This window comes from Macaca mulatta, chromosome 4, assembly GCF_049350105.2.
Source record: "Macaca mulatta isolate MMU2019108-1 chromosome 4, T2T-MMU8v2.0, whole genome shotgun sequence".
Classification (NCBI taxonomy): domain Eukaryota; kingdom Metazoa; phylum Chordata; class Mammalia; order Primates; family Cercopithecidae; genus Macaca; species Macaca mulatta.
This window is the reverse complement of record NC_133409.1, coordinates 152318299-152331780: the sequence shown is the minus strand read 5'-3', so window position 1 is coordinate 152331780 and position 13482 is coordinate 152318299. Positions and strand designations below refer to the sequence as shown.

General features: G+C 49.3%; 1 protein-coding gene and 1 long non-coding RNA gene across 14 annotated transcripts; both read left to right on the top strand.

Annotated features, from left to right (window-relative positions):
• Positions 1-731: 731 nt before the first annotated feature.
• LOC144340508 (uncharacterized) lies at positions 732-2787 on the top strand. The gene is made up of 2 exons (XR_013416691.1): positions 732-1516; positions 1837-2787. It is a non-coding gene; the product is annotated as an uncharacterized LOC144340508 (long non-coding RNA).
• A 3569-nt stretch (positions 2788-6356) lies between these two features.
• TUBB (tubulin beta class I) lies at positions 6357-10586 on the top strand. Of its 13 annotated transcripts, none has more exons than XM_077998285.1 (5): positions 6357-6568; positions 8538-8646; positions 8916-9026; positions 9345-9370; positions 9443-10586. In XM_077998285.1, exons 1-5 carry the CDS (start codon positions 6512-6514, stop codon positions 10400-10402), a joined length of 1263 nt encoding a protein of 420 aa, XP_077854411.1. In that variant the 5' UTR covers positions 6357-6511; the 3' UTR covers positions 10403-10586.
• Positions 10587-13482: the final 2896 nt, after the last annotated feature.

The following is a 13482-nucleotide window of genomic DNA, read 5'->3' as shown; positions in this document are numbered from 1 at the left end:
CTTGTTCTGTTCCCCAGGCTGGAGTGCAGTGGTAAGATCTTGGGCCCACTGCAACCTCTGCCTCCCGGGTTCAAGCAATTCTCTCACCTCAGCCTCCTGAATAGCTGGGATTACAGGCACCTGCCACCACGCCTGGCTAATTTTTGTATTTTTAGTAGAGATGGAGTTTCACCATGTTGGCTAGGTTTCATCTTGAACTCCTGACCACAAGTGATTCGCCTGCCTTGGTCCACCAAAGTGATGGGATTACAGGTGTGAGCCACTGGGTCCGGCCCTTAAAACAGTTTGACCATGATGCAGAACAAGAAATATTGTAGGCCAGGTGTGGTGGCTCACGCCTGTAATCCCAACACTTTGCTAGGCTGAGAAAGGCATATCACTTGAGGTCAGGAGTTCGAGACCAGCATGACCAACATGGAGAAACTCTGTCTCTACTAAAAATACAAAAATTAGCTGGGCATGGTGGCTTATGCCTGTAATCCCAGTTAGTTGGGAGGCTGAGGCAGAAGAATCGCTTGAACCCAGGACGTGGAGGTTGCGGTGAGCTGAGATCATGCCATTGCACTCCAGCCTGGGCAACAAGAGTGAAACTCCATCTCAAAAAAAAAAAAAAAAAAGTAATATTGTAATGTCCCAAGTACACAAATAGGTAAAAACATGTGCTTGTTTATAGAAACAAGTTTGGAGAAAGAGACAATGTTTATCCTTACTATGTACAATATACTGATATATTTCATTCTATTTTTTTCTGTTCTACATATTTTAAATGCTGATTTGTAACCTACTAAATTGATTTCACTATCCACTACTGGATTGCCACCCACAATTTGAAAAATGCTATTTTGCTAACACATGCCAAGCATGTGTTGGGCATTGTCTTATGGTCAGGCATAGTAGACATGAGGCAGGCATTTAGGAAACTAATACTAAACATATATTCAATAGTTTGCTCAGGATATCCCAGCAGGTTAAGTGAACAAGAATAAATGTGCTTCTGGCTGCAAAACCCATGCTTCTTTTTGTCTTTCTCCTTTTTTTTTTTTTTGAGACGGAGTCTTGCTCTCTGTCGCCCAGGCTGAAGTGCAGTGGCACAGTCTTGGCTCTCTGCAACCTCTGTCTCTTGGGTTCAAGCCATTCTCCTGCCTCAGCCTCCCAAGTAGCTGGGACTACAGGCACGAGCTGCCACGCACAGCTAATTTTTATATTTTTAGAAGAGACGGGGTTTTGCCATATTGGCCAGGGTGGACTCGAACTCTTGACCTCAGGTGATCTGCCCACCTTGCCCTCCCAAAGTGCTGGGATTACAAGCGTGAGCCACTGTTCCCGGTTGTTTTTCTTTCTTTTTTAGCCCATGCTTTTTATACTTTACCAGACCACCTCAGTATGATCAGATGCAACTGCAAAAAATGATAACAAAAGATGACATATATAGAGGCTTCCTATGTGTCAAGCACTGTTCTAATTACTTTATATTGACTCTGACTCATTTAATCTTCACAAGAACCTTGTAAAGTAGGTATTATTATTATTATTATTATTATTTTTTTTTTGTTTGAGACGGAGTCTCACGCTGTTGCCCAGGCTGGAGTGCAGTGGCGCGATCTCGGCTCACTGCAAGCTCCGCCTCCCGGGTTCCCGCCATTCTCCTGCCTCAGCCTCCTGAGTAGCTGGGACTACAGGCGCCCGCCACCGCGCCCGGCTAATTTTTTTTTGTATTTTTAGTAGAGACGGGGTTTCACTGTGGTCTCGATCTCCTGACCTTGTGATCCGCCCGCCTCGGCCTCCCAAAGTGCTGGGATTACAGGCTTGAGCCACCGCGCCCGGCCTGTAAAGTAGGTATTATTATCTTCCATTTCTTCAGATAAAGAAACTGCAACATAGCTGGGTTAAGATTTTCAGATCTCCTTGAAACATATATAAGCGTATATAACGTTAAGATATGCCCCAGATCACCCAGATAATGTCTCTCCTCTAAAATCTTCTGATGGTTTTTCGTGCACACAGAATAAAATCTAAACTCCTTAACAAGACTCTCCATGATCTGAAATTCACATCTTGTAATGCCTGCCCCTCACCTGCAAAAGCCTATGGTTCAGCCAGACTTTTTCCCCAGTCTTCGAACACACTGTTCTTGTCCCCTCAAATCTTCATGCCTTAGACCAATTCCTTGGCTTTTTCCCACCTAGTTTTCTGGTCCAACTTCTACCTATTCTTTAACATTCAGTTCAAATGTCACTTTTTTTTTTTTTTTGAGACAGAATCTCGCTTTGTCATCCAGGCTGGAGTACAGTGGTGCTATCTTAGCTCACTGTAACCTCTGCCTCCCGGGTTCAAGCGATTCTCCTGCCTCAGCCTCCGGAGCAGCTGGGATTACAGGCGCCCACCACCACGCCTGGCTAATTTTTGTATTTTTAGTAGAGACGGGGTTTCACCATGGTCTCGAGCTCTGACCTCAGGTGATCCGCCCACTTTAGCCTCCCAAAGTGTTGGGATTACAGGCGTGATCCACCGCGCCCGGCCTCAAATGTCACTTTCTCAGCAAACCTTTTCCTGGTGTCTTCCCTGCTTTCTGGTGTTCCTGGTGTATCCTGCCTGTTCCACAGTGGTCAATGGACTTGTGCTTACCCTAAGATCTCTCGCTACACTGTAACCATTACTTTCCATTTCTGCCTTCACACCTACCTCCAGGACTGGATTAGGGGAACTGTGTCTTTCCCCTGGGGTCCATCATATTCATTCAATGGTTATGGTATACCTAGAGCTGTTTCAAGTATTCGGCATACATCTGTGAACCAAACAGGAAATCAACCCTGCCCTCGGGAAGGCTCATCACCGAGCCTACTGATGAAGGAACAAATGAGATGAAAAGAAAATAGCATAAATGGAATTCACCTGAAAATATGCCACTCTAAAGGGAAACTGTTGACAGGTAGGGAAAGTAGGATGCCCCATGGACAAAGAGTCAACTCTGTCTTTATGACAGGCCAACTCAGCGGATGCCCACCACGCTTGGCTCCAATTCAAAGAGCCACCATCTTTGGTCCCCACCTCAGTGGGTTGCCTTGTGGCCCAACGTCTCCGTGTCTTCATACCTAAACTCGGAGCGGGGCGCCAGGTAAAGATGAGTATTATGGTCCGAGAAGCGAACTTCCAAGTCACCTTCGCCCAGTCGCACCCAAGACATGCCCCTCCCACCTTCTGGGGGAACCAAGATGGCTCCCGGGGAGCCGTGGGCGAGGCCCCTAGAACTCACCTACTTTGAGTCCCCGCGCGCGCCACCAGTAACGGTCGCGACCCGGGTGGAGCGAGTGCGTGTGCCGAAAAGAGCCGATTTGCTGATTGGCTGCTGCCGCTGTCTTTCACAGCTGCAGCCAGTCGAGCAGAGGCACACCCAAATCCCCACCCCCTCCTCCCCGCCCCCTTACAGCTCAAATGGGAGGTGTCTACCAGGCTGCTGAGATCAGTTAATAAGACGGTAATTGAAGGCCGCGGTGTGCCAACAGAATAATGCACGTCGATTGGGCAGCTCCAAGGGACAACCCACTACCGCTTGCCCGCCCACCACCCACTTCCCGCGCAGATTTCCAAACCGCGACCAGAGAGTCTGGCGCCAGCTGCCGGCGATGGATAGAGGGGCTCTGCCATAGACGTCCGACGTGTCCGGTACGGCCAGAGCGCCTTTCCTCGGTCCTCCCAGACATGGTGTCCGCTGACTCACGAGAAATGAAAGTGGGTTGCAGTCGTGGCTGGGGGCTGCAGTTTGGAGTCAGCCCGTAGGCGTGGCATTTCACTCCTTGTTGCAGTGGAATTTCATTTCCTTTTGATTTGGTTTGTAGTAGAAGTCATATTATTTCTTCCCGGGAATACATCTCTGACGGACATTTTGAGGTCATTTTCATAAATCCAAGATCCTAAAGATCTGTAGTCGAACAGAGAAAACTGGCTTGCACTCTGTCTTAAAGGCTGTCCCCACCTTTCGAGGGGCGAGGGAAGGATGATAAAATCATTTATTTTTATTTTTTAATTAATTAATTTATTTATTTTGAGATGGAGTTTAGCTCTTGTTGCCTAGGCTGGAGTGCAGTGCCGCGATCTCGACTCACAGCAACCGCCGCCTCCCGGGTTCAAGCGATTCTCCCTGCCTCAGCCTCCCAAGTAACTGGGGTTACAGGCATGCGCCACCACACCCAGCTAATTTGTATTTTTAGTAGAGACCGGGTTTCTCCATTTGGTCAGGCTGGTCTCGAACTCCTGACCTCAGGTGATCCGCCCGCCTGGGCCTCTCAAAGTGGTGGGATTACAGGCGAAAGCCACCGCGATCGGCCATTTATTTATTCTTTTTTGAGACGGAGTCTCGCTCTTGTTGTCCAGGCTGGAGTGCAATGGCGCGATCTCAGCTCACCGCAATCTCCACCTTCTGGGTTCAAGGAATTCTCCTGTCTCAGCCTCCCTAGTAGCTGATATTACAGGCATGCGCTACCACGACCGGCTAATTTTGTATTTTTAGTAGAGTCGGGGTTTCTCCATGTTGGTCAGGCTGGTCTAGAACTCCCAACCTCAGGTGATCCTCCCACCTGGGCTTCCCAATGTGCTGGGATTACAGGCGTGAGCCACCGCACCCGGCCCATTTTATTATCTCACAATAAGACATGAAGAAAATGGTAACTATAACACTTGCATAATTCATAAAGTCCTTTCTGTTGGTTATCTCAATTCTGTCCACAACAGTCAAATAAGCAGATTTTACAAACAAGGAGTTGAAGCCCTGCAAAGTAAAAGGATTTTCCTAGGATCCTACAGCTAATATAGAGACAAATTGAAACAAGTTATCTGATTGTGTATTTTGAGTTATTTCCACTCCCACAAAATGACTGTTTTCATTTCCCTAAAACATAGAGCATTATATTTTAAGTGGGAAGAGAGGGCTTACACAAGTTGATGTTCCCTTATTTAGAAGGCAACTTAGAAATACATTGATCTGCCCGCCGCGGTGGCTCACGCCTGTAATTCCAGCTCTTTGGGAGGCTAAGACGGGCGAATCACGAGGTCAGGGGATTGAGGCCATCCTGGCTAACATGGCGAAACCCTGTCTGTACCAAAAATACAATATATATATATATATAGATAGATATAGATATATATATATAGATATATAGATCTGTGTGTAATCGAATGTGAATGAACAATGATGTTGACTTGATACTACATTTCTGAGTGGCCAGACTGCAACATCCTGGAGGACAGGGAACTAATTATTAATCATTTTGTAACCATAGTTCCTAATTTGGTGGATACATAGTAACTATCAAATAAGTGAATAAATCTCTGGGAAGAAGCTGGTGGACTCTGTCTTGAGCCCATCCAATTTTCCCCCATCAATTTCCCCTCTCTCCTTTTTCAATACTGGGTATCTTGCAGAGTTGCAATGGCGGCCACCTGGTCAGTGAAATAAGCGAATTGAAAAACCACTGACTTCATTAACATGTCTAAAAAGGTAGGCTGAAAAAACTGAAAATCTATCAGGCATCTCATTCCATAGTTCCCTGTTTGACAAGAAGATCAAGGTGTCTTCAAAGTCTGCCCTAAGGCCCAGATCTCCTACGTGGATGGAGACTTCTAGTTTCACAAATCCCCGATGTCGGTTTCTCTAAACTATTTTATTCTTTGAACATACTCTCCAGACAACATCTCTATCCTGAAAAGCCCTTGCTGCAATTTTGTTTCTCTTTCAAAACAATGACTCGAAAATTTCCAAGGAAATAGCAAGAGGGCGATTCCCTTCTTGAAGTATTTGAGAGAGCAGAAGCTTACTTAAGTTCATGACTTGGGTCACCAAAGGCCAGAGGTAGCAGAGCACGGTGCCACACTCCTCCCCATTTTTCGCTGAGCTAAGCAATTCTGTCTTCCCTAGAGGTACTGCAGCTGGGAGCTTTTAGGGCGTACCTCACCACCCAACTTCTGGAACCCCAGACTTCTCAATCCCTGCATCCCCGAGAACTGCTCACTTTTTGTACAAAAACCTCAGGCACAGAGGAAAGGAATCTTGCGCAAGGTCGTTTTTCATTTACAAAACAAAAACCCAACAAAAACCAAACCGGTACCCACCCATTCGTCACTTCATTTTGCACCGTGAACAACAATAGGGGACTACAACTCCCAAAGAGGACTGCGCTCGTCCACTGGCTCAGAGGCCAATGGACGCCTGGTACATGACCGGCATCGACTAATCAGGGCCAGGCTCGATGAGGCTTTGTCTCCCGACCGCGCGCGGGGCCGATTCTCCCGCCTCCCAGCCCCGGCGCACGCGCGCCCCGCCCAGCCTGCCTTCCCTCCGCGCCCTCCCCTCTCCTTTCTCCCTCTCAGAACCTTCCTGCCGCCGCGTTCGCACCTCGCTGCTCCAGCGTCTGGGGCGCGTTCCAACCTTCCAGCCTGCGACCTGCAGAGAAAAAAAATTACTTATTTTCTTGCCCCATACATACCTTGAGGCGAGCAAAAAAAATTAATTTTAACCATGAGGGAAATCGTGCACATCCAGGCCGGTCAGTGTGGCAACCAGATCGGTGCCAAGGTAAGAATTTTACACCTCTTTTATTTCTTTTTAGAAGGAAAAATCCAGGTAAGTTATGAAAAAATGGTTGTGGGGCATTTGCACTCTCCATTCTTAATCAAGCTTTGCCCCTCCCAAGTTTGTTACATTTATATATATAATAACTAGCATTTGCTTTTGGAAAACTGGGAATCATTTTTCTTGGCAGGCACATTTTGGAGAAACTAGTAAAAGGGCTCTTCGGGTTTCGGGGGCGGGAAGACCAAGGACATATGTTACTTAAAAGGGCTTCTAACGGTCCAAGAACCGGGCAGGGAGAGAGATGCGGAAACAGTCGGAGACAAAGCGGGGCGAGGTTTTGCCCATGTGCATCCCGCCCAGCCCCCCCTGCGGGGTTCTTAGGGCCAAACGGGAGCGGGAAGGGGTGAGGCTGTCGGGCGGCTGCAGAGAGCTCCAGTGCAAAGGTCGGGGGGCGATGCGCCAGGGTGGGCTGCGCTGGGCGCTACCATTCACAAAAGATCAGGGACCCCAGCGCGCCCGCGACCCCGGAGGGCCGGTCCTGTAGTTGTTCCGGGGTGGAAGGAGAATAAGAACGGGATTAATTTTTCTTGCTTTCATGGCACCTAAGCGAGACCTCTTTAGGGCGTGAACTGATATGTCGAGAAAATGGGGGTGTGTGGTTTTCTTTAACGAGTCCTTCAGGACTTAATGGGAGAGAAAGAATGCTTTAAATCAAGGGGGAGAAATCTAGCAAAGGAATAAAATTCCGAGGCCAAGGGTTTTTTTTTTTTTTTTTTTTGCGCGCGGTTACAGTGTAGCGGGGGAGGGGCGGGAGGAAGTGCGGGTGCTACGTTGTAGCAGAAGGGCGGGGCCCTGCGGGGCGGGGCCAGGGCGCCGCTGGCGCGCGGGGACAATGCGGCGTTGCCCGCCGGGAGGGGCGCGCTACCCTGGGCCCCGCCCCTCGCGCGGAATTCTTGCCCCTGGCCCCGCCCACGTGCGAAGTCCTTTGTCGGCGGCTCGACCTGCGCGTGCGCCGCAGTCACGTGGAGGGTGGGGGGTGGTCGACTGCGGCAGCAGCTCTTCTAGTGCCCCGAGCCTTTTGTGCGCCGCGCGGTGGGGCGGTGCCCAGCTCGGGGGAAGAACAGCGGCGCTTATCCAAGTATGGTCGACCTCCATCCGCCCACCGAGCACTTGGGACCCGCTGCACATAATCCCGAGCCGGGAAAGCTGTGGCTTTCCCGGGGGAGCGAGTGTCTAGGGGAAGGGTGTGGCAGGCACACGGGATGCCAGGCCCTAGAACAACGGCCTGAGCGCGTGTGGGATTAAAATGGGAGATGTGGGGCTGAGGCGGGCTAATTGGGATCGCTCCCGCTCAGGGGTTTGAGACCATCCTGGGCAACAAAGCGAGACCCCTCCCCCCGGCCACATCTCTTCAAAAAAAAAAAAAAAAAAATTAACTGGGTGTGGTGGCGCGCGTCTGTGGTCCCAGCTATTCGAGAGGCTGAGATGGGAGGATCGGTTGAGCCTGGGAGTTTCAGGCTGTAGTGATCCGTGATTGCACCACTGCACTGCAGGCTGGGCAACAGAGGAAGACCCTGTCTTAAAAATTAAAAGAAGCTGGGCGCGGTGGCTCACGCCTGTAATCCCAGCACTTTAGGAGGCCGAGGTGGGCGGATCAAGAGATCTAGACCATCCTGGTCAACATGGTGAAACCCGTCTCTACTAAAAATACAAAAAATTAGCTGGGCGTGGTGGCGCGCGCCTGTAGTCCCAGCTACTCCGGAGGCTGAGGCAGGAGAATCGCTTGAACCCGGGAAGCAGAGGTTGCAGTGAGCCGAGATAGCGCCATTGCACTCCAGCCTGGCGACAGAGCGAGACTCCGTCTCAAAAAAAAAAAAGAAAAAAGTTAAGAAAAAGATGAAATAAAATGGTAGTTGGGGACGTAGTTGACTGGGACTTGACTTGTGGTCTCGTTGCTCCTGCCCGGCAGTTCTGGGAGGTGATCAGTGATGAACATGGCATCGACCCCACCGGCACCTACCACGGGGACAGCGACCTGCAGCTGGACCGCATCTCCGTGTACTACAATGAAGCCACAGGTAAGGGCAAGAGCCCGGGCAGCTCAGGTTCCCCTTCCCTGTCTCCCACTTCTCTGGGGTCTCTTTCCATTCCTGGCACGCCTTATCCCCTTTCGGTGAATCTATCATTTTCTCCCTTTTGTGAACCACCGTCGGGGCCAAAGACGTCTGCTGCCACCTGGTGGCAGGACCTGGAACAAGTCTTGGGTCCCTGCTGTCTTCCATTCCCAGTGTATCTATAAACCTTTCCCTCTGCCAGATCTCACAGCTCTTAACTTTATTCTTTGTAGGTGGCAAATATGTTCCTCGTGCCATCCTGGTGGATCTAGAACCTGGGACCATGGACTCTGTTCGCTCAGGTCCTTTTGGCCAGATCTTTAGACCAGACAACTTTGTATTTGGTAAGTTATACAGATGATATTAGCAGATGATATACTATCGTGTTCAACTTATTTGGGTGCAAGGACACAGCAAAAGTTAGGAGATGATTGTTGTACTGGAGTGCTAAGAACTGTATTCTGAAATCTAATGGAGGGTAGAGGTAGGGTAGAGGTAGTGCCTGCTGTTGCTGGTACATTATGGGGCAGTGGGGGGAGAATACATCACAGTGAAGGAGAAAGAAGATACATCCAAGGGAATTATTTCTAAAGTTGAAAGATGGAAACATCATGTATCTTCCATACCCTGTTAATTGAGCTTTTCTCCTGACTGCATTCCAGGTCAGTCTGGGGCAGGTAACAACTGGGCCAAAGGCCACTACACAGAGGGGGCCGAGCTGGTTGATTCTGTCCTGGATGTGGTACGGAAGGAGGCAGAGAGCTGTGACTGCCTGCAGGGCTTCCAGCTGACCCACTCACTGGGTGGAGGCACAGGCTCTGGAATGGGCACTCTCCTTATCAGCAAGATCCGAGAAGAGTACCCTGATCGCATCATGAACACCTTCAGTGTGGTTCCTTCACCCAAAGTATCTGACACCGTGGTTGAGCCCTACAATGCCACCCTCTCCGTCCATCAGTTGGTAGAGAACACTGATGAGACCTATTGCATTGACAACGAGGCCCTCTATGATATCTGCTTCCGTACTCTGAAGCTGACCACACCAACCTACGGGGATCTGAACCACCTCGTCTCAGCCACCATGAGCGGTGTCACCACCTGCCTCCGCTTCCCTGGCCAGCTCAATGCTGACCTCCGCAAATTGGCAGTCAACATGGTCCCCTTCCCACGCCTCCATTTCTTTATGCCTGGCTTTGCCCCTCTCACCAGCCGTGGAAGCCAGCAATATCGAGCTCTTACAGTGCCAGAACTCACCCAGCAGGTCTTCGATGCCAAGAACATGATGGCTGCCTGTGACCCCCGCCACGGCCGATACCTCACCGTGGCTGCTGTCTTCCGTGGTCGGATGTCCATGAAGGAGGTCGATGAGCAGATGCTTAACGTGCAGAACAAAAACAGCAGCTACTTTGTGGAATGGATCCCCAACAACGTCAAGACAGCTGTCTGTGACATCCCACCTCGTGGCCTCAAGATGGCAGTCACCTTCATCGGCAACAGCACGGCCATCCAGGAGCTCTTCAAGCGCATCTCGGAGCAGTTCACTGCCATGTTCCGCCGGAAGGCCTTCCTCCACTGGTACACAGGCGAGGGCATGGACGAGATGGAGTTCACTGAGGCTGAGAGCAACATGAACGACCTCGTCTCTGAGTATCAGCAGTACCAGGATGCCACCGCAGAAGAGGAGGAGGATTTCGGTGAGGAGGCCGAAGAGGAGGCCTAAGGCAGAGCCCCCATCACCTCAGGCTTCTCAGTTCCCTTAGCCGTCTTACTCAACTGCCCCTTTCCTCTCCCTCAGAATTTGTGTTTGCTGCCTCTATCTTGTTTTTTGTTTTTTCTTCTGGGGGGGGGGGTCTAGAACAGTGCCTAGCACATAGTAGGCACTCAATAAATACTTGTTTGTTGAATGTCTCCTCTCTCTTTCCACTCTGGGAAACCTAGGTTTCTGCCATTCTGGTGACCCTGTATTTCCTTCTGGTGCCCATTCCTTCCATCTGTCCAGTTAATATTTCCCTCTTAAAAATCTCCAAGACGCTGGGTCTCATCCAGATCCCATTTAGAACCAACCAGGTGCTGAAAACCCATGTAGATAATGGCCACCATCCTAAGCCCAAAGTAGAAAGTGGTAGAAGGTAGTGGGTAGAAGTCACTATATAAGGGAGGGGATGGGATTTTCCATTCTAAGTTTTGGAGAGGGAAATCCAGGCTATTAAAGTCACTAATTTCCAAGTATGTCCATTTACCATCTCAGCTTCAAGGGAGGTGTCAGCAGTATTATCTCCACTTTCAATCTCCCTCCAAGCTCTACTCTTTGGAGGGGTCTGACCCACTCTGTCAAGTGGAATCCTTCCCTTTCCAACTCTACCTCCCTCATTCGAACTCCTTTCCCCTGATCAGAGAAAGGCATCAAGGGGGCGGGGGCGGGGGCAGGGCCGGGGGGAAAGAGACCAGCCTTGGTCCCTAAGCCTCCAGAAACGTCCTCTGAATCCCCATCTTTTCTTATCCCCCAAAAAGAACAAGCATCCCTGACTGGAATGGTGTATACTGCCACATCAGTGTTTGAGTCAATCCCCAGAGGAGAGGGGAACCCTCCATCTTTTTTTGCAACATCTCATTTCTTCATTTTGCTGTTGCTTCCCCCCACACACACTTAGTTTTGTTCTTTCCTACATTTGAGATTTCTATTTTGTGTTGAACTTGCTGCTTTTTTTCATATTGAAAAGATGACATCGCCCCAAGAGCCAAAAATAAATGGGAATTGAAAAAAGCTACGAGATGTGTGCTTATTTAGGGAAACACTGCTGATGGAGGCCTGGGGCCTGAGTTCAGGTGCACTGCTCTCCTTAAATTGACACTTCACAATATTAAGTTCCTGTCCCATCTATGGGTTCTGCATCCATGGATTCAACCAACTGGATATTGGGAAAATAGTTGTACTGGACATATATAGACTTCTCATTATTCCCTAAACAATAATAGTATAAACTATTTACATAATATTTGCATTAGATTAGGTATTACAAGTAATGTAGAGATGATTTAAAGTACACAGGTTATATGCAAATACTACATTTTATATGAGGGACTTGGGCGTCTGCCGATTTGATATTTCAGGGAGGTACTGGTAAGGACACTACTGAATAGACCCTCACGTCATTATCTCTGGTACCCAAACTGTTCTCAGCACCAGTCAGTCTTTTTAATGGAGTCTGACAGCTCACTGCAGCCTTGATGTCCTGGGCTCGGGCAATCCTCATTCTCCCAAGCAGCAGGACTGTAGGTATGAGCCAGGTGAGCCAATGCACCAGGTCCACCAATGAGTCTTAACTGGGGAAGGCATAGGCTTAGATACAGGATCCAGGGCTGGAAAATGGAAGCTGAGAAGAATGACAAGTCATGCGTAACTGGTTTCCAGACCAGCATCCACATCCTCTGGAAACTTGCAGAAATAAATGGAAGTTTTTTGTCCCACCCAGATGTACTGAACCAGAAATGGTTGAACTGGCCTTGGCCACTCAGCCCAGGATTCCTTTGGGTTATGTGTACCCACGGCCGTTTCTTGTGATCCTATAGGCTTAGTCAACCTGTGACACCAAGATAACTAGTGAAGCCCTGGTATGGTGGCTCCCACCTGTAATCCCAGCACTGGGGGGCCGAGGCAGGAGAATGGCTTGAGCCCAGGAGTTCCGCACCAGCCTGGGCAACAGTGAACCATCTAACCAAAAAAAAAAAAAAAAAAAGCTGGGCATGGTGGCGCATGCGTGTAGTCCCATCTACCGGGGTAGGGGGTGGTGGTTGTTGGCCAGGGTGGGGGTTGGGTGGGAGGGTGAGGCTGCAATGAGCCCTGACCGTACCCCTGCACCCCAGCCTGGGTGACAGCAAGACCTTGTCTTTTTTTTTTTTGAGATGGAGTCTTGCCTTGTTGCCCGGGGGGAGCGCATTGGCGCGATGTTGGCTCACTAAACTTCTGCCTCCGGGGTTCCAGGAATTCTCCTGCCTCAGCTTCCCAAGTAGCTGGGATTACAGGCGCCCGCCATCACGCCAGGTTAATTTTTGTATTTTTAGTAGAGATGGGGTTTCACCACGTTGGCCAGGGCTGGTCAAACTCCTGACTTCAAGTGATCCACCCGTCTCAGCCTCCTAAAGTGCTGGGATTACAAGCATGAGCCACTGTGCCAGGCCCAAAGTGCTCGGATTACAAGCATGAGCCACCACGCCCGGCCCAAGACCTGTGTTTAAAAAAAAAAAGACAGTCGGGAATGCTACCTTACAGTCCCATTCTAAAACAATCTGTACCATCTGCTACCTCATACCTCATACTTTTAAGTTCTCAATGCAAGTCTCAAAGCTACCCTGAAAACAATAATTCCTTTTGCCATATTTTCAGGAATTCTGGGAACTAATACTATTCTCAACAGTCCTTCTATTTTAGCATGCTTTTCTGACTATAATACACTGTTGGGAAAAATTAACTCTAAAACTCTTGACAGTATATAAGTAACTTGCTTTTCTCCCATTCTAGAAAGCCTATTTTATGCAAAGGAGGAAGCTACATTCTAGCGTTCATTTTCTTTCTAATAGAGCCAGGATCTTGCTTTGTCACCCAGGCTGGAGTGCAGTGGTACGATCACGGCTCACTACAGCCTCAGACTCCTGAGCTCAAGTGATCCTCCCACCTCAGCCTCCCAAGTAGCTAGGACTACAGGCAAGAGTCACCACACCTGACTCTAGCATTCATTTTTTTTTTTTTTCAAACAGTCTCACTCTGTTGCTTAGGTTAGAGTGCAGTGGTGTGATCTTGGT